Source organism: Apaloderma vittatum, unplaced genomic scaffold (genome assembly GCF_000703405.1).
Source record: "Apaloderma vittatum isolate BGI_N311 unplaced genomic scaffold, ASM70340v1 scaffold15497, whole genome shotgun sequence".
In the NCBI taxonomy this organism is placed as follows: Eukaryota; Metazoa; Chordata; class Aves; order Trogoniformes; family Trogonidae; genus Apaloderma; species Apaloderma vittatum.
The window spans coordinates 27,532-55,070 of NW_009725833.1; the positions used below are offsets into that span (position 1 = coordinate 27,532).

Genomic DNA, 27,539 nt, shown 5'->3' on the forward strand with positions numbered 1-27,539 from the left:
TATTCTACTAATAATAACATTAAGTTTACTTCTGTCTTATTTGCATGTACTTTTCCTTTTACAGGCCTAGGGCTTAGTGTTGACTTAATTAAGAAATCTTGTAAGTACCAAAAATAAAGCTTAATAGCACATAATATAAAAACAATACATTTCAAAAATGTTATATTGTTACTGGAAAGTCCACTACAATTAATCTGCAGGTCAGAGATGATCTTGATCTTGGGCAAAATTTCCATGATTAAGTCCTCAACAAAGTTTTCATCTTCTTAATTAAATAAGGAATCTTTCATCTACCAAGGTTTTGGATACCAAATTCTTCTGCCCCAGTGTATTACGAATAAACCTAAAGATCTAAGAACATTATAGAAAAGAATGCATTAACACAGACATACTTAAAATTGAATGTTTCAGTACCTAATAGCTTCATATTGTCTCTAAATCGTAAATTACATGAGTGAATTAGGTGTATAACTCCCAAAAGTATTCTTGAAACATTTGTGAAACATCTTTCCACCCTGAAATATGATATAATTATGTGTGATTAATTTTAAAAGATACTTATGTTTTCTATTGAAAGTTATTTGTAGCAACTTTATTAATGACAGATGTTAATAAAATTAGTTTCTCACTAGTCTACCGAACAAAAAAATTCAAAAAACATTTTCTATAAGCTCTCAGTATAATCTCCTGTCACTGCATACTGCTAACTTACTGCTTTAACTATCTAGTTAAGTACGTAAACTTCCATATCAACCCACATAAAAAAATATTACTTTTTCCTTAAACTGAAATTTACCTCTTGTTGCAAATATGTTAGAATAGCAGCTAAAACAAAACTTTGGGAAGCCAGGTCCACAACGGAGAAAAACAGGATATCAAAGATGAGCAGTGTTGTTTCATTGCCATAATAAAGAACATCACTGAAAGAGTTTCCTTCATCTACAGAAAGAAAATATTTTTTGAAAATATTATTATTTCTGTGAAGTGCAAGTTTGTGGAATTCATCAGTCCATGCTGAAAAAGCCAATAAGGAGAAGGAAAGTCAGAGCAAGAGCTTGTTATGACATTCTATGGCATCGTAAATATCATTCTATTTCAGCAAAATAATACAAACTTTTTAACTTACAAAATGGCTTAATACTGACAGAACAAAACAGGTAAAGCTCGTGTGCCACATGCAGCTTCATTCCCTCCTGAAATCTCAATCAGACTGTTTAAAGAAGGCTGCTTTGAATGAGAAGCAGGTGTCACTGAAATTTTAGCGAGCGTTAACTCTGGCCCCAGCTCAATGGAACAATAAAAACATGGTGCTTAAAACATAGTCTTAAAGCCTTACTTGGGAGGAGGTTCAGAGCTTAACATTATCTTTGTTCATTGCTTAACGCTTTCCCAGAAAACAGGTCTTTTAATTTGCCCCAGTGTCAAAGAAGAGGAAAAGTCCTGCAGAGCTCAGTGGTGCAGCCTGTGGGCTGCTATCGCATCAGGGTAATGCTGTGTTTAGGCTGGGTAATGGTCATCTGGCAACACCGACGGGTTGCGTTACACTTCTGCTGAGGTTTAGAGCTTCTCAACAGTGAGGCTGGAGAGCCCAGTATTTGAGCGACTCAAAATGAGGGCTTGCATCATCTTGCATCACGAGGTAATGTTTAGTTTCCATGCAAGTGATGGCTGTATTCGTGGTTAGGAGTAGAATCAGAGTCCGAACTAAGGTTTTCAGTGGTAATTTTGGTTGGATTCTGCACAGCTCAGGACCTGAGGAAGAAGACTGGCATCAGGCCTGAGTTCTCAGCTGATATTTCATTGCAGTGTGGATACTGGTCCCCATCCCCAGACCACATCTGTTCACAGGAGTCTCAGAACTATGGAAGTGGAGAAAGTAGAGGACCTAACACCGGATGAGGATTCCAGTGATGCAGGTACTGGTCACCTGGCAGTAATTATGAATAGGTTAAGGTTTTTAGAGCCTTGGTATTTCACAGCATCAATCTTCCAGGGATTCCAGTTAAGGAACTTAGGCTGAAGGCTGAGATATAGTCAAGAACTTTCTCTAATTCTATTTTTAACCCATGTACTTGGAAATACTTCTGGATAGGTTTAGCATGGGTTGGGATTCAGGATGATGCACTGGAGAACCCAAGTCTAACTGATTTTGAACAGCTCCTGGGACCAGAAACAGAAATAATGTCCCTGTTTCTGCTGGAACACTCATTTTTGCTGTAGGTATTGGCAATGCCTAAAAAGCTTCAAACTAAGCATTTAAGAACTCAAGTTACTTAGTGGAGTGGTGTATTAACATAAGGTATTCCACTAAAATGGCCTCACTGTAATCAATATCCTCTTTAAAGAATTAGTTCTTTCATAAGAAATTTGGTTCTATATTAAAAAAATAAAATCCGTGGAGCTATTTAAATACTGTGGTTCTTCTTTCCATTTACAAAGTGGATATTGGGTCTAGATAGAAAGTCAAAGGGACATTTTGCAAACACACGCATGTCTCTACACAGTATCCTTTCGTTTGCCTAAAAGAAAAATCATTTCCGTTGAGCAACAAATTGTAAATAGGATTTCTGTAACCTGCTCTTAAACACCTCCCTCAGAAGCGGTCATTTAATGACTGTACAGTCCTGCTGTAAAGCCCAGTTTAACCTGCAAATCCTAGGAAGGATATCTACATGGAAACCTACATACTTCTAATGGTACAAACAGCAAGTCACAAATCTTATTACCATTGTAAAAAATGCTTTTGTCTATCGGTTCCATGAACTCCATGCCAAGAATCCGTTCAAGCGGCAACTTATCTTTAACAATATAATCAATTTCTTTATGAACCTATACAAAAAGGAAAAACAACACTTCTTGTTTTATGATCTCAGCGAAAAAGCACTTAATACAAAGTGAGGTACAGCTATGTAGACATTTATGAATGAAAAACATGCCCTGGTCTATTCCAAGACAAAAAAAAGGATTTGTCATTTTTAAGAGTGGGCTGCACTGTTGGACAGTACTCCATTTTTTTTTTTTTTTAAATGAAGCACTGTTCCAGTTGCCCTAAAGTCCTTAACAAGTCTTTAAGCACATCGGCTTAAAGAAGAAGTACAGTCTTTCAGATTTACAATTTTTTGTCTCTACTTATTATATTTTCCTTAATATAGTAATGCCAATATACATACGTGATCGATAAAGGAACTGAGAAATTTGTTCATGGTGTTGTAGGCCTTTGTGCTTTGTTCAGAAGAAGTTGCAGATGAGTCCAAAAGCCGAGCAGGACCACGTTTCTGAAATATAATGTGACCATGTCTTCAGCAGAAAAAATACATATTTTAAATAACATTTACTGAATACAAATATCTCACTTACTCTTGTTAGGGTTTCATGAATAATGTCATAGTGTAGTCGCATTTTTCTTGAAATGGAAATCTGGAATGTCTGGCCATCTGTGTTTGGTAACAAACCTCTCTGACTACATAGATTTTCCTATAAAATTCAAACAATTGTGAATTAACATTATTACATAGACCTAAAGAAGTGAAAAGCTTTTCATTTCCTCTCTTTTATGTATACATAGTACTTAATATCTCTATATATTTGAACACACTGCACTCTTCGTTCTGGTATAGCAAAATTTTCTTAGGACGTGAAATCCTGACCCCTGCTGTCACAAAATCATATTCCTCTTCTCACTTATGTTCGGTTCATTATTTTCTCATTATCTTTTTTTTTTCGTGTGCTTTGTACTCCCAAATTTTCCCATATATTTATCAGGTCACATTCAACAAGTCTCAGAAATCCCAAGAAAATAGAAAATCTGACATCTTCATAGAGAAAAACCCACTTTATTTTTTAAGTATTGTAACTTGGTGCAATGTAATGTGCAAGTGTAAATCAAGAATGTAAAGGTGTGGAGTTTAGAAAATAAATAATTGGAGCAGGTGTAAACTCTTTTACTTACTGCTTCTCTCTTTAGGTTCATATTCATTTCTTCCATATTGGTATCTGCATGTCCATGCACAGAGCGACCATGGATATAATAACCAAAGCAGCTGTGTGACAACAGAAACACCGAAATCTAAAAGAGATGGGGCAAGAGAAGAATACTTTAATTAAACATTATAATTTTATTTTTGAACTTTTCAGTTCACAGGGAAGATCAGCAAGACCAGCCCTGCTACAATAAAAAACAGGGCAGATACTAAAAATAAATATGGCAGATAAATATTTAATAACTCTTTTACTGATTAGCTTTACCTGTGTTTAACTAGAAACACACACCAGTTTCAAGTTTAGTTTATCAACAGTAAGGTTCACTGTTTAATTCCACAGAGCCAAAAAAATTAAAGCAAAGTTATTAGCTTTTATTTTGATTCCAAAAATATTTCTGTGATCCGTAATACATTCGCATGATTCCATCTGAGCTCCTAGGAGACTGTATTTAATATAATTTCATCCAGTACGGTATAATGCTTATATATCACAAAAAAGCCAAAATTTACTTTCTCTACAACCCATGCACTATACGGGTGTTTCATGGAAGAAGAATAACTGAAACTGAAAAGGCTGATAAAAGGGTTTCATCTCTATTTTTTCAAATGTTCTGGAGAAATGAGCTAATCCAACCTGTTCTGAATGCACTCCACTTTGGTTAAAAGGCATTCAAAAGTAAAAAGCTTCAAGACTCATATTTAAACTAGAGAAAGGGAAGTAGTTCAGATGTGTGTAACTGAAAATGCATAAAAAAGGTGCTAACTGTACAAGAGGAACAACCATGAACTTCAGTGGTTGAGGGACAAGCACAAGATAGGAGCAGAAATGGAAGCATACTAAATAAAACCAAGACAGCTGTGTCTGTAAGAGAGAGCTACTAAAACGAAAACAGACAGAACAGCAATTTCTGTCATACTTTGTTACCAAGAGGAACAACCATGAACTTCAGTGGTTGAGGGACAAGCACAAGATAGGAGCAGAAATGGAAGCATACTAAATAAAACCAAGACAGCTGTGTCTGTAAGAGAGAGCTACTAAAATGAAAACAGAACAGCAATTTCTGTCATACTTTGTTACTTTTTAATTCTGAATGAGCATATTTAACCAATGTACCTTAAAAAAAACACCTAAAAATCACAGGTCTAGGAGAACATATTTATAACCATGGTTCCAGAATCTTTTTCCAATTGAAGTTTAACTGAAATCTTCTTGCAGATTGCACCAATAAAAGGAGCTGAAAGAAATGCTGACTTGGCCATTAGCTAGTAATTTTGAATTAAATTACATGAATAAATATTATTTAATATGCTTTAAACTATAATTTATTTTATTTAAACGCTGTTGTACAAATGAGACAAAAAAATACTTACATTGCTCATGCAACACAAATCAACAAATTGGCTTATCTTATCTTCAACAAATCTTTCATAAAACACAGAAAAAAATATAATCTGAAACAAATGAATCAAATTTTATTAGTTCATCAGATTTTACTTTATTAGGCAATTATCTTCACAGTATAACACCCACAAATTACAGACTTCCATAGTGGCCACCATTGTATTGGGCTCTATGGAACAGGATTGACATCATTCCCCTCAGAAGTAAAGTTGTACCAAGATCCTGCTTTTCATTTGGAATTTGGAGATGCTTCAAAGTTGTTTAAAACAGAACAAAGTAGCTGCAAGAATTTGCGTCTTTGAGAGGATTAAAATTCTGGCTACAGAGTAAGATGTCTCATAGCTCAGAAGACTAACTCTGAGTCTAAAGGCATACTGTGCTAAAGCAGTTAATACTCTAGATCAAGCAGAACAATTTGGAATATACCCAGATACGTAGCATCGATGGTCTAAATCATGTATTCTAGCTTCCAAGAACCAGCCTGGAAACAGTAATTCTGGCTGGCATGCGTTTCACCTACCTGTAAGAAGGCAATGGCTAGCCAGAGCGCAGCAGACACACCAAATCTTAAAATGCGGCTCCAAGGAGCTATGTAACTCTCACTGCTTCTTGTAAGACTGGAAGAAGAATCCATTAAAGCCAGATTTGAAAATCCCACCACCTGAAGAGAGAAGGTCAAGACAACAACATAAGGCAATGAATAGTATTAATTACGACCCTGTTGTTTCCATCATAACAGGAAGTAAGAAGAGAAAATTAGGAAGAATGGACCTGGGAATAGTAGCATGTTCACTATGATAGACTGCAATTGTGTGGTCCAGTGTTATTACTGAGAAACGTAATTAAAAGCATAAACTGTACATATAAAAGTTGATACATAAAGTCAAAAATATATGCAGCTAAATCTCACAAGAAGTCAACATTGATTTTTAAAAAAACTCCAAAAGATTCTACTGATAGACTGCAGAGGGATATAATTTCTGTCAAATTTCAGCTTTTTGGTCCTACATATTCCAGTATCAAACCAATTTTTTATCTGTTCTGCAACTGTAAGAATTGAGGGTTTTTTGGTTGTATTGAACAGAAATGTATTTCCTTCCACTGTCTTCAGGGCTGAATCTATTTTAAGCAAACAATCTAGAAAAATTTCCCAAATGAAAATTATGAGAAAAACACTATGTCTTGAAACACTTCAGAGGTGAAAAAATTGTGAAAATAATTCAGAACTCAAACTGCACCAGAAATATATTTGTGGTGGGTTAACCTCCACCGCAACAGGACAAGGAACAGGAAAAACAAAAGCAAGAAAACTTGTGGATCAAGATAAAGGCAGTTTAATAAGCAAAGAAAAGGGAAGAAGAAGGTGAAAAAAACCTCCATGACGGGTGATGTAAAAGCAATGACTAACTACCTCCCACAAGCAGATCGATGCCCAGTCCATCCCCAGAAAACCCCTCCCCTCCATTTTTGTTGCTGAGCAAGATGGTATATGGCATGGAATATCCCTTTGGTCAGCTGGGGTCAACTGTCCTGGTTGTCTTCTCCGGCCAGCTTCTCGTGCGGCCCCAGCCTCCTTGCTGGTGGCCTTGACGCTGTGCAAGCACTGTTCTGCAGTAGCCAAAACCTGGGTGTGTTATCAGCCCTGCTTTAGCCACAGATCCCTAAGACAGCGCCCTACGGGCTGCTGTGGGGAAAATTAACTCCATCCCAGCCAGACCGAGGCAGCTCAGTTTTGTTGCCAGAGCGCTATGGGCACTAGCTACCTAGTGAACACTGCCTCGGCCACCAGTACCAAACAGGGGCTGCTCTGGTGCCCGACATGAGGCTGAGGGCAGAGAGGCTCTATGCTTTCTAACTTTCTTCAACTATTACTTTTCCTGGCTTGTTTTCTACCGCGGTACAGGCTGCCACCACAATTAACAAGAACTGAACGGTTGCTTTATCAAAATTGTGAACCCAAGAAGGCAGGTTTTGAGCTATACGCAAGCTCCCCCTTGTCGCGAGCAGCTGGCTGCCAAATCTGAGCCCTGTGTCAGACTTCTGGGGAAATTACGTTCCAAACTCCAGCATGATGATGAAAGTTATAAAGGTTACCTGAGGTTTTCACAAACATTTCACAAACGTTTTTAGTCTATTTAGGTATCTTTCACGGCTTCCTCCACCATCAGTTGCAAGAAAGGGATTCTCCAGAGGGAAATTCATAGCAGGAGTCAGAGAGCAAAATGTTAATTACGCTCTGCTAAGAGTAATCTCTCCCTTCTAGTAACACCAGAAGCCTACAAAGAGTAATCTGAGGAGAGATTACTTAGTTTTGGGAATATGTAGTCTCTTTTCTCCCATTCCTTCCTCTTAATGTGGCACCTAAGTTGGTCCTGGCCTGTATTTACCAACAGCAAAAATGTCAATGTAGTGAATGAGGAAAGTTCGAATAGCAGTATTAAAAGTATGTAAGAGAACCTCAGATATACAAATACATGCTACAGACTTTACGAATACTTCCAAAATAAAAGTACTTAGCAAGCTACAGAAGAAACGAACCAAAACGTTTTGTAGAGCTAAAGCACAAGTCTCGCCCATCCTTAAGCTGTAACTGAAGGCCTTGTGTTACGCCATCAGGAACAGAACCTGCACATTTCATCTCCTGCTTTATAAAAGGTCACGACAGCAAATTCGCAGGAAGGAAGCTCTGCTCAATTAAATGCGGATCTAGAAATAAAGCCACAGACTGTGCCAGGAGGGAGCTAGTAGGCAAATAAATAATTGAGTGTGTACATAGATTTATCAATCTTATAAGCCATTTAAGGAAACTCATTACCTTAAAAAAATCCAAACAAAACTAACAAAAGTCTCTAAGGTAATTAAGGGTAGGTTGTTTTCTTCATAAGTTTTCCTTTATGAAATTTTGCAATGACCTATACATACATACATATAAATTAAAAAATTTATTAAAATCATTATTTTACTATGTTACATGTTTTCCAATGAACTTGAAGGTCATCCACTATTACCACAGAGAATTCAAGAAGTAAAAAGCAGACTCTTATGTCACATCTAGTTGTGAATCATAAAAAATTAATAACAGTAACAATTGTAGTAATAATACCTCCAGGAAAAAAAGAACTGCAAGCACTTGAAAGAGGGGATTTATCTTCCTCATTGTCTGAATTTCATTCCATTCATTTGCTATAAAATACGTCCTCCATATGCTCACAGGTGCAGCAGCACTTTTAACAACACCTTCGCCTAAAAAGAATACACACAATAAATCTTTGAAATGTAATATTTGAGAGTGATGTCTGAATTTAACCGAAGCCATTTATACGAACCAGCACAGTTTGAGTTACCTTCAACTGCTTTGAGAACTTTGCCCTTAGGTCTTTCCCAGTCAATAAAGAAAATATCTATAGTAAGTTGTGAAACCAGCAATTGTAAGAATTGCAAAGCCTAAGAAAGGAAAAGGAGAAATACAACAAGTAAGGACAGCAACAGCATATGGACAAAGAAACAATCATTAAGCCTATCATTCATTAGACATAACAAGTAATGTACTTGACTATACTTGAGGCTGCAGCTTTGTTACTGACTTTTAACTCAAAAGCTTGGAATAATGGTAAGGCATGTGATGGTGTCCAAAACTATGGAGAAAATATAGCAAAATAACAGATTAAAAAAAAAAGGCCAAGTATTGTCCCACAACATATTAACCTGTATCATGAATTCCAATTCAATATAATACCCAAAATTAATAAAATACTTGTATGTCCCATGAAGACAAAATACTAATCTATTAATTCTACAAGTGTGTATGAACATAATTATTTCAATCTGTCTTCTTTTCCGTCAGGAACTAACAGCGCTTATATTCTGCTTTAAAAGAAAGCACTTGCTTTCTTGATACAGTGTTAGTCTACTTGAGTGTCTTTATACCTTTATCCTTGAAAGAGTAGTTTTTCATAGATCCTCTTCCTTAGGCATTTGTTTCCCTATAAAGACTCCGCAAAATAAATTTCTATGGAAAAATTACTAAATTCTTAGAAAAAAATAATTGCTTATGTCTATACACTAATAAAACGAAAGATGTTCAAAAAGAAACCTACTGAAAACATACAAAAACATATACTGAAGTATCTTTAATGCCCAAGGAAAAAATATTTACCTTTAAACTAAATGCGCATGCTATGTATGTAACAAAATCATCTTCTTGAGATGGAAGTGGTAAAAGGACAGAGACAAACTGCTGAGCCTACAATTGAGAAGTTACATTGAAATAGTATGGATGGCATATGCAACAACATACTAAGTGCTTAAGAGTGAATAACATTTTGCAAAAAAAGATCAATATTTAACATGCAATCAGTTCGAATTTGTAAAATATTTTAAGTCACTACCAAGCAGACTGCAAGTACAACAAATCCTAAGGAAAAGAAAAAGGTGAATATAAAAATTTAAGCACACAAATCAAAATATGACATAGAACTTGCCTCGATAGTCTGACCAGAAAGGCAAAAAAAGAAAAAAAAAAAGAAAAAATGAATTTTTGTATAAAAATATATGCAATATTAATTGGGTTTCACAACATTCAAATCTGGAAAAACACTTACTTTGAAGAACACAAGCCAATAAATCCCTGTGCCCACTGTGACAATAAAGAAAACGTTGGCAAGGTCTCCAGCATAAAACAGGAGGAACTTCAAAACTGTCTGCAATTATAAAAATACACTGTAGAAATCGTAAACCTAACTAATTACATATGTCCATTTATATAAAACGTTATGCAGCTCACACTACTGAAAAGTAGCCCCAAACATAATATTCCTACTGTGGTCACATATTTATAGTAAATTCAGTATCTGAAGCTCCTACATGCTAGTCTTTTTTCAAAGAACCATTAATCTGAAAACTAAGTCCACAAAACTAATCAGAATAGCTCTGTAAATACCTTTATTTTTAGCAAAAGTATTTCCTAAACTATAACATTAGAATAAAAAAAAACAAACAAACCCCCTACTTTCTCAAGTAAGCCTAATGGCAGGTCACAGTTCTATGCAGCTAGGCTAGAAATTATTTCAGCTGCCTTAAGAAACAGAATACTTATATCAGAGGGAATGATAGGAAAGGTCTCCTTAAAGCGAGGAAGACGTGTCCATTTTTAGGCAGCCAGCTCTTCGTACCTGCAAGTCAATTATAGAGCTTCCTGTACGCTTCTTCCAGCCTGCAGTCCTGAGAAGGGCCCATAACACTGCGAGTCCACCCAACACACCCAGCGCAATCTGAAAGGAATGACAAATTATTTGCAGATATTGTTAAAAACCACAAAATGGAAGTAAATCATTGTATCGAAAAATTAAAGGGAAATACACTTACATCAGTCTGAATCTCAGCCTCTGACTGATTCATCTCATAATTGACTGAGAACGAAACCTGAGTATTAAGACAGAAAAAGTAAATACGTGTAGAAACTCTGGACGGCTGCAGTCATTACAGACAGTGGTAGTTTTCACTTTTAATTGATGGGAATTCCCATCTAGGGCTACTATACAAATACAACATACAACTTTTACTGTACACATCTGACATAGTGTGCTATAGAGCCGGCCTTAGTACTAGTATGTGCTCTGCTACACCTAGGGCAGATTTCACCACCAGTAATGCTGGGGATGGATGCCTGCTATCTGCAAGTTACTAGCTGTACCTAATTGTAATCCTTTCAAATGTGCATAATTTTTCTTCCTTCTGGAAGAAGACGCCAAAGGTTTGATACTTTCCCTTTTATGAGCATTGATTAGAAGTAATTTAATGTAATTCCACCAGTATACAAAATCATGAAGTGAGCTCTTACATAGCTCAGGCACGAATTTATTCTCCAGCTTGAATGAAATAATAATTGTCATGCAGCATCAAAGTCTCTCCCTCTAGATTAAATACCTATCTAACCTAAGACCTATTGCGGTCTGAAAGATTTGTACAAGGAAGAGGAAATGTTTGTCTTGGTTTCGCAACATTCTGGCCTGAGTCTCTGCCACTGGAAAGCTAAAGTTAACACAACCATGATAATGAACAATATTTTTAATTCAGTTTAAAAAAAGGGACACATCCGCCCCCCCTAGACCAGTCCTTCCTCACCCCCACCTTGGCTTCCCAAAATATTTGTTCCTGTCAGAACTCATTCTATCACCTCACTTGGATTTAAGCCTAAATATGCTCAGCTACTAGAAGAACTTTGAGTGAAATGCAATGCTATCTTCTTACTTTCACAAAATTTGCTAAATGAAACAAGATATCCAAAATTGGCAACACCTAAGTACCCCAGCTGTAGATGTTAAGGTGAAATAGTGTACAGAAAATAGAGAAACTGAAAACAATTGCTCCTGCCATCACCATTTGAATTAATTATTTTCTAAACCGAGTGCTACTTCTGTGATTAAATAAAGACTGTTCAGGCAGGAAAGAAGTGTCTGACTAGTTTTTCTGTCTTTCTAATTCCCTGTCTTCCGCTCATGCAGATAATATGGAACACAAGGAATGGTTCTAGGACTAGGCAGATGTCTGCTGGCACTGGAAGCCTGAACTACTGAGGGCTGATAAGCAGAAAATATTACTATTATATGTTTTTTTTAAAAAAGTGAGAATGATTTATTTTATGATATTAAGTTCAGCAATTTCACATTTTAACACAGCATGATATAACAAGCAAACAAGGCACAGGAATGGGATATCTGAGCTGCTGCCCATCAGGGCAGGCAGAGGGCAAGGGGGAAAGGCCCCTTCTGCATCTGCTACAGCGGAATTTAGTGACTTTCAGCAGAGGAGGATCCCCCAAACTCATCTCCAACCCCTCTGGCTAAGGAGTTTTGGATTATTTTATTTACTTCTTAGAGATATGCTGTAAAATAATACAGAACATACAAAGCCCTAAAGGATGCTTTAGATACATTATCAATATTAAAACTTAAACTACAGGTGACCTGAAATGTCTATGTCGTAACAACCTCCTCTGAATTCCCTGCATTTAATAAAAATATTCAATTTCTTGCATAAAGTGCTGCTTTCAGTGCACTGCATAAGGAGTACTTTTCCTGTTATTTTCAGTGCATATAAGTTTATTTTAACTGTAGCCTAATTTAGCATTATACAACCAACATCAAAATTCTAAGGGTTTGTATTTTAAATTCAAAAAGACTTAAATTAAAAAGAAATCTTTTTAAATTGCTTTGTTTTAAAAGCTTTAAGTTTTAGCAAAAACTTGTAGCTTCAAAACTGAGCTGAACTAGAAACTGTGTATTAAATTTTTATAGCCCCCTGCCCCTAAATGTTTGCTTAACCGGAATTCCAACAGAAGTATGATTAACAAATTAGTTCAATTAAGACAGCGCAAAGATCTCACCATCACACTCTGGGCTTCAGGGTTTTGGACAAGAACGTCTGTGTAAGCAATAGTAATTAGAGGAGGGTAGATAGTTCCTCTTGGAGTACGGGATACCAGACGAATACTGTAGGAATACAGAGTATTATTTTCATTAAAGAAAATGGATGAGTTGATTAGAAAGTATCCACTGAAGCTTGTACTAATAAGAAAATACTAAATAAACAGAACAACCTGATCAACAAAATACAAGTTTTAAACCCAAGGACACGGCAAGTCACAAATACATGAAAAGAAAAAGCTGGGAAGGATTGTTTATTTGCAATACCTGAATCGATTTTACCTACTACTCACATTATGACAGCTGCAACTGAAGTCAATTCCAAAACACAAATTTTATCAAAACATTACAGAACGTCTTCTCACTCGCTCTTGTGGGAACTCTGGCTATTTCCAAATATGCAACGGAAAAAACAGCAAAGGCCATATATGACACAACATAATAAACCAATTTTCTTTTAAGACAATAAAACGTAGACTGCACAAAATTTGCTTTATTTTCTATGTACTATATATCCTATGCCATTAATCACCTTATTGTTATTTTGCTAGCAATCCGAATTACTCTTGGTAGTTTTCCCAAGTCATTCTCCTTTCCACTCAGTGCATCCACCAAAAAAAATCGACGAGTCAAAAGCCAGTTGTTCATATTACTGCCTTTGAAAAAACCATGACAGTCACATAATAGTTAAAAAACAAATTCAACATGCAAAAAGAATGAAATCAACTAGAAAAGATACATATAAGAGTACAACATATATAACTGTAGTCAGGATCTAGAATTATTTATTTTAAACTTAATAAAATATATAATGAAGTTATATTACTTTATTTGTGTGCATTATTGATTGGGCCGGTGTATGCAACTAAAGCTTCTCTTAACACTGTCAGAATTTGCCCATAAAATACTAAATTCTTAAATAGAAACAAGTTATGGTGTGTTGTAGTATCTTTAAAAACAACTCAGTAACAGATTATTTACATTCACAGAAATGTTCCTATGACAGTCTTACCTTGATTAACAAACTTGTCACTGTATTGAAGATTCAAGTTTAAAACTGGCACGGCCCAGAGATTCTGTTGTCCATTGCCACCATTATATTCAAGGAATAGGTCATAAAAGATTGGATTAGCAAAATCCAATAAAATCTTGGAGAGTGAAATTTTGCACTACAAGAAAAAAATGTTAAAATAAAAAGATCACTTTAGCCATTTCATGATTTTATTAAGTCGTGGATTCTTCCCCTACAAAATTACTGTGGAATCTCTCTCGCTTCTTCCCAAAAGACAAGCCACTCCAGCTATTTGCAAGCAATTACCAAGTACTAATGACTTTATACAAACCTTTTGGAAATGACTGCAAGTGACTAGAATGACGATATGGAGAATGACAACAGTTTTGAACTGATTAGGAAAAAGTATCCTAGCAAATTTCACAGACATAAAATCTGAAACAGCATGAACACTAAAGTCCAGAAACATAAACGCTGAGGTCATGGAGTAGTGTGCCTGGAGCTACTAGATATAATCCAGCGCAGGCCTTAAAGATGATGGTCTGGAGCATCTTTCCTGTGAAGAAAGGCTCAGAGAACCGGGACTGTTTTCCCTAGAGAGGAGAAGGTTCAGGGGGAATCTTATCATCTGTACAAAATATCTGAAGAAAGGGTGTACGAGACAGAGCCAGGCTCTTTTCAGTGCTGCCCAGCGACAGGACCAGAGGCAACGGGCACAAACTCAAACAGAAGGGTCCCTCTGGAATCTCTCTCCTTAGAGGTACTCAAAAGTCATCTGGACATGGTCCTGGACAACCAGCTCTAGGTGGTCCTGCCTGAGCAGAGGGCTGGACAAGGTGACCTCCAGAAGTCCCTGCCTACCTCAACCATCCTGTGATTGTGTGAAGAAATTAAATATGAAAGCAGGTTGGTTTTTGCATCTGTGAACAACCATGCGGTCTTTAAATACTCATATAACAGGTCAGTCATGTTTTCTCCAAAGCTCTGGGAAATAAAAAAGTGATGCATACAATTCAGGAATATTAAAAAATACTCAGTAAGATAATATTTATTTGTGTTTGTATTTAAACCCAGTAATATTAACTGTTGTTAATACTTAACAACAGGTTCTACAGACTCAATACTTGAAATAGGTAAGATTTTTAAAAGCACAAAAATAGAATAACCGTACTTGACGAATTTAATGATCCTAAATAGAAAATAAGTTTCCATTCTGACTGAAATACTGAAATACAGATTAAAAAATATTTAACAAAAGCTTGTCAAAATTATTTGGTATAGCCTTTAGTTTTCAAGGACTAAAGCTTTGACAGCTATTACACTACATGACTTTCACATTACCTGAAGAGCAGACAGAGTTTATATATTTTGAAACTGCAACATGTAACATGGGGAACAGTGTTGAATGTAGATGAGTTAAAAATAATATTAATGGATACACAGATATTAGATGCTGTGCATACATATGGAGTTCTACAAAAATAAAGATGTTGTTTCTCCATCCACTTGCCAAAGAGACTACCACTTCCCTGTTTAATACATAAGTGACAAAAATCAATGAAGCTTTATTGCTAGCAGAACCGTGTCTATGGCTGACTGAATTTAGCATCCAAGTATAGAGAAGCTCAGGTGCTCTATCCCCTCTTCCTGTCCTGGTGTTTAGCAAGGTGTGAAAACTCCAGTAGTTTTTTCCATAGTTAAGACAGCGAAAGAATCTCTTTCCTCTGATGAGTCATCTGTTTGACTACAACTTGCCTTCAGTCTCTTTATTGAATGCACTGAAATCGGGGCATACGTTAACAGGGACACAGTACAAGCATGGCATGATTGCATGTGCCCTCTTGCCTTATGAAACCTGGCCAAAGATGGAGGCAGGAAAATTAGACGTTACAGCAAAGTATATGACCATCAGAATTTAGGCGTTGTGTTTTTCCACTGCTAAGTCAGCAACCTCACTAATAAAAACACCAGTTCAATTTATTTTGATTATTCTATGTAGTAAACAAGTTTTGTGATGTAAAATCAAAATATTAAAAAAATCTCACACTTTTTCACTCAGTAATAAAGAAAACAAAATAAGCCACAGTTTCACAAGAGAGAAGTCCATGCTGCAGTTTACGGCTGAACTCCAGAGGTTCTCCAACATGTACTGAATTACTGATGACATATAAAGCAACTTAATTCAAAATTCAGAATAGCATTTTATCTCTTACTTACACTTTGCTGGTAAGTTGTTCCAAATGCATAAGCTGCATTCAATTTAGTTTGGGTATCAGGACAAAGCTGAAGAAAACATAATTATTATCAGGTTATTTCAAAGGTATCATTTTCTCACAGGAAATCATCACAGGTACCCCAAGCAGTGTACAAATCCATAGTTCTCCAAAAATATATTTTGCTCTCTTTTTGAGAGAGACTGATTTTGAAGAGTAAGCTTGAACATTTATTGCACTAATATTGGTGTTCTTAAAATGCTGGTTTAGCTTATTCATATTTGCACAGTATTTTTCAGTTCCATCACTGAAGTTGAAATCTGTGGACAGAAGCATTCAGCCAGGCAAGAATAATCTTTGAGGGGACTGAATGTTCAATGCACTGTTCTGCCTCAAGTTTTATCAGTGGCTTCTCCTAAATCCAAGAATCCCACAAGAAAGAACTCCACATTCACATGGCTCCCTTTCTCTTAAGCTAGCATTCTTAGAGGACCAAAGTTATCATGTCAAGTAGCAAGCTTTTTTTTTTCCTCTTTCAGTGTAACTTTTATATTTTCTGCAAAGAACAAGTAATACCAAGCACAACCCAGAAAAATGGGCCACATTCTAACTAAATGAGCATGGCACTGAGTGAAGGGCATAGCCATTTTCCCAAAATGAAAATCAAGTCTAAATTTGCATAGAACACAATTCTGTTAGTGTGCAACTGAAATTCTGGAGATTGCTGCAGTTATGAGATGGCATTAGCACTGTGATGTCTCATCAGCATGCAAAAAAGACTTTGAATGGAAAAGCTATTCCTTTCCCATTGATTTTTGATAGCTACTAGAAGTTTTTATGTAAGAAATTAATGTGTCCCAACAAACCTTATAAATCTATGTTGGAATATACAATTTTCTGTGCACAGTTATTGGTTTAGTAACCTGTTTTCTCAGACACCAGTCTTCCTTAAAATTTGAGAGGCAGATGCAAGACAAGCTGTCCTGAGACAATAATAAAAGAAATAGCAGTCACTGCCTAAAACCTAAATGTCAGCTGTTCTTCTGTAGATACTGGAGCATTTGAAGTGACACGCTCCAAGAGAGACATGAAGAGCCTAGAGAAGGGGACAGACAATTCCCAATTGTTCTTGCTAGTGTTCCTGTTGTTGCCTGCCTAGGGAATTGCTCAGAGTGCCTAGATCACTACTGGACTTCTGAACAAAAATTCTACTCTGGAACATGCTTCACAGCTGCCAATTTCTGCTAACAGGGGCCAACTACTACTGCACTTTCTACTTGCTGCTCACTTGCATTTTTCACATCCTATCTATACAGCGTGGTAAGGCTGAAGTAGAATTATAGAATCATAGAATCATTTAGATTGGAAAAGACCTTTAAGATCATCCAGTTCGACTGTTAACGTAGCACTACCAGGTCTACCACTAAACCACAACCCTAAGCACCACACCTACACCTCTTTTAAATACCTCCAGCGATGGTGATTCAACTGCTTGCCTGGGCAGCCTGTTCCAATAACTGACAACCACTTCTGTGAAGACATTTCTCCTAATATCTAATCTAAACCTCCACTGGCATAACTCATAAGACATGTGCTCTAGACTCTTCACCAGCTTCATTGCCCTTCTTTGGCCACGCTCCAGCACCTCAGTGTCTGTCTTGGAGTGAGGGGCCCAACATCGGCCACAGGATTTGAGGTGCGGCCTCACCAGTGCTGAGTACAGGAGGACAATCACTACTCTGGTCCTACTGGCCACACTCTTTTTGGTGCAAGGCAGGATGTTATTGGCTCTCTTGGCCACCTGAGCACACTGCTGGCTCACGTTCAGGCAGCTGTTGAACACAGTTGGTTCTAAAAGACTAACACTGTTTCTCAGAGCTTTCCAATATTCCAAATTTACATTGGTTCAATGGATGAAGGCAATGTTGCTGAATTTGTACTTTTGATTATGTAGAGGTCATTGGCTATCTTCCCTAATCTCCTCTACAGTTATCTTATGAACTGCCACTAGTTTAGCTTTTGTCTTACTTTGGCTAAAGGCAATCAGAGCATTATGGTATCAAGAGATAATTCTCTTAAAATCATAGAATGGCCATGGCCTAGGCTGGAAGGGACCTTAGAGATCATCTAATCCAGTCTCCCTGTCATGGGCAGGGATGCCTCTCAACTAGATCAGGAAACACATGGGGACCGAACGGGGCTCGAACCCATGACCTTGGCGTTATCAGCACCACGCTCTAACTGGCTGAGCTAACCGGCCCCCAATTAAAATCAAACATACCTGTAAGAGGCCTCCTTCCAAACTTTGCCATTTAAGAAAGTTTCCTCCTGCATCAAATGAGGCTGCAATAAATTGCAGCTTTAAATTCTGATAAAGAGATAAAGAAACAATGAAACTGTCATAAAGTGGACATAGACATTGTAGAGGCTGTTGTCTCATTGTTGATGCTTCCTTAAAACTTTGAGCATAACGCGTCATTTTTTTCACATTTGATGTTATGTTTTTAATCTTGGTTTCGATAGTTTACTTTTTTTCCAACAAACATACTTTACCATTCTTCTACAACTTCACTGGTGATGTAGAAAATGTTTCAAAGGAACTTCTACACAGACAGATATGCCCTAAACTAACCAGAAATCTATACGGATTTCCAATATATACCAGACTGGGATCCTGAGGGCTTCTAGGGCCTTCAGTGTTAGGAAGAATAATGAGTATTTTAGTTATTAAAACAACTGCTGCATTGCAATATTGCTTTATTAAAAAACACATTTTTTTAAGAATATGTCTGGTAAAATCTTTTATTTTTAGGTCAATAAGAAAGATTAAGACAAATTTGGCAGTATAAGTAACAAACTGGTTATCACTAGCACAACTTACTTTCTGTGATGAGCTTAACTTGAATAAACTATTCCAGTTATTCAAATTTTACAATGATTCTGTGAAATAAACCACTTTACTGATTGATTCCTTCTTAAAATTGTACCAGTTAACAAGCTACTTAAGCATTCCATCCCTGATAGGCATGGATATCTAGTTTTGTTAACATTGAAATGATTGTGTTTCCTCACTTCTTTTTTATTTTTCCCCCTAATTCACTGCAGGAAGCATAAAAAGTTGGACTAATAAGAGTGAATCCATCTCTGATACAACTCAGTTTGTAACAGAAATATGAAGGCTGGTATAAATGAAGTAGGGATAGAAAAGTGTGTGTAAGCATCAGAAGCAACAGAAAGGAAGCATTAAACACCCCAGAGCAACAATGAAGGACGTAGTTCTCAGCAATAAAGCTGAGAAGGGTTGTGATAAAACCCCGGCACAGACTCTGCTCTTCGGCACCAGGAGAATGGCAGCGAAGTTACAGCACATCACACATACCCCTCTTTTTCCAGTTATCTCACCAGGAAAACCACCAAAAGGATGCATGTATTTCAAACAAGGGAAAAAGACAAAGACCAGGTTTGCCTCAGATTTACCAGGATTGAAATAAACAAGACTCTGAAGCAAAGGGCAATACCAAAACAACTATTAACTCCTAAGGGGTATAAAAGATTTGTCTAATTACTATTCATAGCTGCCAGTCCAGAAGAACCTTGGGGACACAACAGAGACTTAATAGCTGACATCTCTTGTGCTTTGTGTCACACACAATTGATTCTGGTCAGCTCAGGCAAGCATATCTCGGCCTTATGAAAAAGTGAGTACAAGAGCAAAGCAAATGTGTGTGCAAGTGAGTGTAAGTCAGTAAAATAATCTACCTAGAGATTTTTTACATAAATATTGCCTTCCTCCTCTGTTAAGATCTCACACTCAGTTTTGTTACACTAACTGCCTAAAAATTATCTTTAGCAGAGCCACATCTGTAATTAATTTAAACATCTTTATGTAATTAAGTCCTCTTCCTAACGTCTGCTTGCCCACTCTATTACCCAACACCTACCTTATCTGTTCCTTTAAAACTGAAGACTGTAGATTGCCTCAAGCACTTGGGATGCTAATCCTGGTTGATCACCGTAATATAGCCATGGAAGGTTATGCCTCCTGAAAGCAATTATAATGTTCTCTCTAAGAAATGCAATGCATCAAAAGAAAATTTACAATAACAATTTCTCTAAAACAGAATTAAAGACCAAAAATTACGGAAAAGGCAACTTACCAGAAGGTTATAGAATGAACAATGCCTAGCCTTGCTGTATTGATGTAAATATACTGAAATAAGCCACAGGCATCTGTACTTGAAGAACTCAGTGAGTTCATATTCATGACACACATATTTCCAAGAGCTTGGCACGCTGTTAGATTAGAGTACAACTGCAGTGAAAAAACATAAGAGCACAGAAAAGTATTTATTTACCTTTCCTTTTGGTGAGGCAGTCAGAAAATGTTACCTTCAATAAGCCACTCCTAAACCCTCAGTTTTACCTGAAAGTATTTCTGTTATCAACATCTAACAATTTCTCCCAGCTATTCAGGTTTCATATATTTATTGGCCTGCAGATGACAGCACAAAATCAATTCTCTAGCATTTTCAGTTTATTTTAGTTGCATCAGCTAGCTGGTATCGTGTGACAGAATCATCAAAATCTGCATTTAGAAGATGAAGCAAGAATCATAAAGTTTAACGCCACTCATGCTGTATGACAAAGATAACTCCCTCAAAGACCTAAGACTGACAACTACATTTGCATGTATCCTCAACACTTTTTCAATTTTAGGACTTTTTCTATTCCACTGTTTCTAAACTATGTTTTATTTATATTGTTGTTCAACTTCTGCAAACAAACCACTGCCATGTGAAAGGCAGAGGAGATGGTTGGCATCTGTGTGTGGTGACTGCTGCACTCCTATTAACCTGCCACCACCTACTGCCTTCGTGTGGGTCAGATCGGCAGTCGTGTGCTACATTAAGGCAGCACCTCTGAAGAGCTGAGCAGCCTGAGACAGACGAGCAGAAGAGACTTAGCTCTAAGTGATAAGGACAGTCTCAGTTTGCAAAAGAAATGAACGAGTTCAGTAGAATACATCTCAGAGCTGTGTGTATGAAGTGATCATGTGAGAAGCCATAAAGGTGACCTGGGAAAATACTGAACAGAAGTCTGCTGAGATACTGACAGAGAGAATGCCGGCCAGCCTGGGAACTGGGCCTGGGAATCAGAAATCCTTGAGAAGCGCAACTGGGTACCTAAACACCAGAGACGGCCTGAGATACCGTTGATAAGCACAAACCCAAGGAACTGTAACTGCAACTTATCTGGAGAAATGAAAAATAGTCTGGAAACAAGGGAAAACATTCTACGAAAGTAGGAAGCAGCAGCTGCTATTGGCTGTTCTAGCTGAAAGAGCAGAAAAACAGTCTGGAAAAATAAAAACTGGTCTGTGAGAGTATTATCTATTGGCTGCTCCAGGTGGTGCTGTCCTCTGCCACCTTATGTTTCTGTGCTATAAAAATGACTTACATTTTACTCAAAATAGAGAGTGAATCTGTCCCTGCCTTGTCTGTCTGTCTGTCTCTCATATACACACACACAGAGAACTCCCTCTGAACAAACTTTTCTAGGAGCCCCATCGCTGGGGACGCCTGGCTGACTCCAGACTCTGCGACAGGGATCATCTTTGAAGTGAGACTTCAGCTGTCCTCAGTTTCAAGGCCCCGCTCCTGGAAGTTAGTTGGTGAGTACTGGTACTATTTTGAATATTATATATATATATATAGGCATGCATGTAAGTGATTGATGATAAGCATATTTGCTGCTTTACTAGTGATAATTTTGTAGTAACTTGTAATATTGAAACATATGCTCGCTGCTACAATTTATTGCTGCTGCCATTGGAATACATACGTATTTGCTTTTTTAATCATAAGCGTACTCACTTTACTAATAATAATTTGTGGCAATCTGTAATAAAGAAATGTAGGAAAAAAAGATCCTGTGTGCTTGTTTCTTATGGAATTCTGCAAATCCACTGTTGGGAACTTTATACACCTGTAGGCCTGGTAACCCTTTCCATCATGACAGTTTGAAAGAAAAGTAGGGCCTAAGAAATGAAAATGTGATTTTGAGGAGAGGAGTATGAAAGAGAAATGAGGATGTGTGATAAGAAAGATGCTAAAAAGTGGGCAGAGGCATATCCCCTTCACAAGTGTCCACAATTCTCTTGCCACAGGCACTCTTCCACCCATGGTTACTGCCACCCAGAGCAACATAATGGCACCTGCATACATAAAGCAAAGCAAAGCAAAGCTCCAAAGAATGGTTCTACAGTTATCCTTCTCCACCACTAAACAAAATGAAAAACTGAAAGCCAAATAAGAAGTAAAGATCAGCTGCTAATGAATATCAGCCCGCCAATATGTAAGCAGTTAATTTTGTGAGTGATCCTTTACTGGATATACTAAAGAGGTTCACGTACCTGCTGAGTATTGCAGGATTTTTTCTTTAACACCATTCACCTTGTGAAGATTTCAACCCTGGAGACTTGCATTAATATTGACTAGCACTCAATATTCTTTCTAAACATTCTGTATAAGTATTTCTTTCTTATTTACTGTCATCTCAAAATAAGATTCTTTAAAAGTAAGCACGCTAACTTACAAAACTTAAAGTGCCATGCTTGTGTATAGAGTATCACTTCTGTATTAAAAAAACAAACTGCAAACATTAAGAGAACTCACCCAACAGGCAGAGGCTGAGGACTGCAGGTTCTTCAGAAACCATGCTGATGTGAGTGTTATACCCTGTAAATAAGGAACTGCTTCACTCTCTTTGTTTGGAACGATTTATCCATAACCTAACAATTCAGAAAACTATGATAGCCAGAAAATACTACTTAATTTGTATAAGATTCTAAGATACAGAGCTCCGTTCAAAAAACAACTATAATGCAGAAATTTTTTTGCACTTCACTAAATTAGACAAAATACGCAGAACATGAGCAGAAATATTTGTTTTCAGTATGGATTCTAGCACAAAGGAGTTTTATTTGCTGCACAAGGGAAGTGCTAATGATTTCCAGGGCAAGGTGTTGACTGGCTGGTAAATTTAACACAGGACTGATTTTGCTAAATTAATTATTTCACAACCTGCTTTTTATAACTATTCATACTGGAACTAAACATAGCTTTCGTACATACCGTAAACAACTGAAAAGACATGTTTTCAAGAAAATATTATTCAGTAGATGGCATTTTCAGAGTGCATGACCAATATCTGCTATCAGGAAAACTAAGACTGCTTTTTGCTTTCTTTCAAGCAGTAGCCTTTAACATTAGTTAATTTAAGAACAAAATACATTTATTAGCCACGCAGCATTTCCTAAATTCAGAACCACTTGGAAAATGGTCCTAACTTTGAGCAGATTTCACAAGTAATAAAAGTTAGTTAACTAAAACAATGAAAACACCTTCATTTTTCTCAATAGAACATATTTTCATTCATTAGCCAATTCAAGGAGTTCAGCATTTTCATACACTGTCTGTAATTGTATCAGTGTCTGTTTTCTTCTATCAGCTCTAACTGTGTGACAACTAAAAATGTCCTTTCAATCCATATATCTTTCAAATATTTTATATTAATATCAATTTTACATATTAAAAAGAAAGAAAAGCCCAGAGACTCTCATGGGCTCTTCAGTGTGTTTTTGTGACACAAGAGTGTGTTTTAAATACGTGGAATTAATACATCAGAGCACAAGTTACTCGTTTTGATACTACATTCATGTAAATTACTTCCGTTTTTCAGTTTCCAGGAGGGCACAAATTTTCTTAAACATATACCATTAGAACAATGCTTGCCTGGTCTACATGTCTGCACTCTTATCTTGATGCAAATTACCTTGCAATCACCGTGATCAGACAAGAAACCATCACCTTTGTTTCTCAGGAATGAAATTCTAAAGATTCACTGAAATAATGGGGTAGCCTGAAAATGGTTTAGAATAAAACCACTTACTAGCTGTCCAAAACGAACAGTTGCAATTCCTTTTGGGAGTAAGCTTTGACTAGCACTGAAACACAATCCCCCAGTCTGAAATGAAAAGAAAGAGAATTTAAACACTTGCTAACATATGGTTTTTTTTGCTGAGCTTCAATACAATAAGCATTCTTCTACTTACTAAAAGGTTTGGGCTGCTGCAGTCGCAAGACTTGCTTACGTTGATGAATGTTTGTTCACATCTTGCACACCTGGATCACAACATGAAGAATGCACTTAAAATGTAGTTAAATATGAGATTTAGTACTTAGTTAAAGGTGCTTACATAGTGTGTCTGACAAGACTGTCAGCATCTTCACTAGTTCGAACCAAAATCCAAAAGACATTACTAATTCCATTCTACTGTCAGTGAAGTAGAAAAGAAATTAAATAGTTAATTATCAAAATAAGAATTCTATTTCTGTTTCCAATCCAAAACCTGTTTTTCAGTCATAATAAAGAAAAGCCAAGCTGCTGGTCATATAAGAACTTCTGTGAACACAAACCATACTGAATTTGATACAGGGTTGAGGATTTCCAATTCATTGCTTTCAAAACTGTCCTCCCAAAGACAGAAGAATGTTCCATTTAAACAGAACAGAACATGACACGTTCAAATTTATCATCATGAGAGGCAAAGAATACTCACCTATCTCCTGACACATCTGAAGCAGAGAACGATTGCTCACTTCCGTTACACCGTACGCACGATGCTTCATCAAGCAAAATGCCATCGACGCTTCGTTCCACTAAGTGGAAAAGAAAAGCAATGGTGATAAATTTGCAAGATGCACAGTATGTCACATAGGTTAAGAAAAGTGTGAAGAAATAGCGTCTATGCAGATCTAAAATAAATGCAAAGATTTTATTTTTAAAAAACTCAAGAGCATAACTTGCAAATAACATCCACTATAAATACACATTTATATATATATAGTTATGCACATGAAATTTAGTTTTAATGAGAAACAGCATTTCATGTCCAGTTTTGTTGTTTCTTTGCTATTTATTCTGAACCAAATTTCCAACCAAGGCTTCACTGTGAAGCTAAAACTCAACTCATGAAGTTTAGAAATCACTGGATAAAATTATTTTCATCTGAAATGATTCATGTAAATGTCACAAGTTTAATGTTTCAAAAATTCATCTTCCAGCAAGTAAATAATTCCGCAAGATATTTCAAGTCTAATTATATACATAAAATAGAGATACAAAGAGAATCAAAATAATTACAGTATCAATTTTATTTCTGCATATTAAATTAAAGAATCAGCCTTGCATGCAGTATTTTACCATAAAGAATCAGAATGTATTTGGTAAATCATAAAATTCAAAGGAGATGATTTGCATTCATTCTTTTAGAGATTCCTAGGAAAATTTTAAATAATCTGAAAAACAGTGATTCTCCAGTATACTGTTATACTGTTAGAAATGTAAACAAAGTGGTCATTAGTAACATTTATTAAAAAAAATACAGGCAGCAAGTGTATATTGACATTGTTTTATTCTAATCTTAATGCCTCCTCTCAGTGCCAACCAGTTTAAAGGAAGTGACACATTGATATTTATTGTTAAATGCCTGCATGATTATTTTTTGTTGCAATGAACAACAGCACAGATTTATCTGTTATCTTTCAGAAATGAGGTTTAAGATCAAAGGGAATGTTGAATTTTTACATCAGATATGTAAACCTATGTTAAATTTCCTTTCTTATTTAACAGAAGAGCATGTCTTAATAAACTCAAATATCTAAAACAACCACTAATATCTCATAACTTGAATATATTTCTTACCTAATATCTCATTATTAGGGCATTTACATTTTCCTTCTGAAGTTAGGCCTTTAGGGCAAATAATACAATTCCATCCATCTTGAGTAACTCCACTCTAAAATAAAATGTAAAACTATTATAATTTTCAAAAATATAGACATCATTCAGTACCTGTGAAGAATGTCTGATCCAGATATTATTCACTAGAAAATGTTTTCAGATACAATAACATCGATAACATTCATGAAGCTTTTAAAGACAAAAAAAAGGCTAGAAACAATCTGGCAAAAGTAATTCCTATGCAGATGTAGAATAAAAAAAGAGTTCTTGAGTTTTTCGGAAGCCATTAGCCAGCACCCTTCACCAAAGACAAGAGCTGATTCAAAATGGAAGATTTAAAACAAATAAATAGAGGTTCTACACTGGAAAAAATAATAGTCAATAAACATAATGCATAAATAGACATATTTGCATATACATGTACAGAATATACATGGAAATGGAGGAGTTTTAAGTGAAGCAGGCTTATATAACTGCAAGAAATTTTGCACGTACCCAAAGAGTTTACACCCACACTTATTTTGTACTATGAAGTAGCTGCACTACTGATCAAAACCAATGAGGAAAATTAAGATAACTTCTCATCCTCAGGTGATATTGATGCTATTTCTGTCTCTGCTGTCATAATTTTGTCTTTGCATTAGCCTTGCCATAGGATCAAAGACAAATGTCACCACTACAGGACAGAGAAAGAAACAGCAGAATGATCAAAGCACCAATGGATATTTGTCAATATCTTTGTCTAACGTAGCAAGATTATAGGAAGATGAGGGAAATTCCCTACGTTACTCATTAGCCATTAAACACATAATTTATGCAGCTACACTTCTACAGTCATTGGAGAGAAAGAAGCACTCAGGAAGGCTTTCACCCTGAAAAGTTGTTTTTGCTGGAGAAAACATATTTCACTATTTCGTATAGTGGGAAAAGCTGGTTAAGCCTGGTGCCTCTGGCTCAATGCTTCTGTGGGCAATCTCTAGAGATGATATCGAGAGATTCCAACTCGGACGATGCTATGATCAGGGACTGTAAAGATACAGCCTAAATATTACAATGATAGGATTTATACAAATAATCATATATACCTATGAGCTGAAAAGCATCTTTGCTATTCTATAAAAGTGTGGACTCTGAGCCAGGATAACATAACACAAATGAGAAAAGCAGTGAAAGGAAATTTAACATTCTTACTTTGTCGGTCAAATTTAAAATGCAAAATGCCTGCAAAGTAATAGTAATAAACACTTCTAAAGAGAAAAAAAATACTACCTATAAGCATTGTCTTAAAAATGCCCAAGTAAAGACTACTGTACAAAATAATTTTAAATAAATCAAAAATAACTTGCAGTCAGGAAAAAATCTGAAATTAAAAAATATTATTATGGTGAAGTACGAAAAGTTCAACTTACCATATTTTCTGGGCATTTTTCACAGATAATGGAGGATCCACCATTACTAGAAACCATCCTATATCCTGGCTGACATACACATGAACTACCTGAAAAAAGACCCCAAACAAATGCATTTGTAACCTATATAAAACTGATTTTTTTTTTCACAGACTATTGAGAACAACCGCTATTGTTCTCAAGAGATCAATACAGACTATTACACAGACAAATGAAACACCTGAGTGAGATGTGCATGAAAACCATTCTGCTTTATAAAAAAATTGTCATGTTACAGTTTGTACAAAATCCTTTA

The 27,539-nt window shown here is 36.3% G+C and overlaps 1 protein-coding gene across 1 annotated transcript; it reads right to left on the reverse strand.

Moving 5' to 3' along the window:
- Positions 1–270: 270 nt before the first annotated feature.
- Positions 271–27,331, reverse strand: TMEM67 (transmembrane protein 67). Its single transcript, XM_009873071.1, is given in 28 exon segments — positions 271–351; positions 797–939; positions 2,727–2,829; positions 3,171–3,275; positions 3,358–3,474; positions 3,950–4,066; positions 5,352–5,432; positions 5,903–6,043; positions 8,486–8,625; positions 8,727–8,826; positions 9,539–9,625; positions 9,984–10,082; positions 10,554–10,652; positions 10,747–10,803; positions 12,767–12,872; positions 13,339–13,462; positions 13,819–13,975; positions 16,036–16,101; positions 18,313–18,399; positions 19,973–20,006; positions 20,008–20,073; positions 20,189–20,343; positions 22,706–22,768; positions 23,982–24,056; positions 24,145–24,214; positions 24,652–24,751; positions 25,797–25,890; positions 27,245–27,331. Coding segments are annotated over 28 exon segments (2,724 nt in total). The 5' UTR covers positions 27,302–27,331.
- Positions 27,332–27,539: the final 208 nt, after the last annotated feature.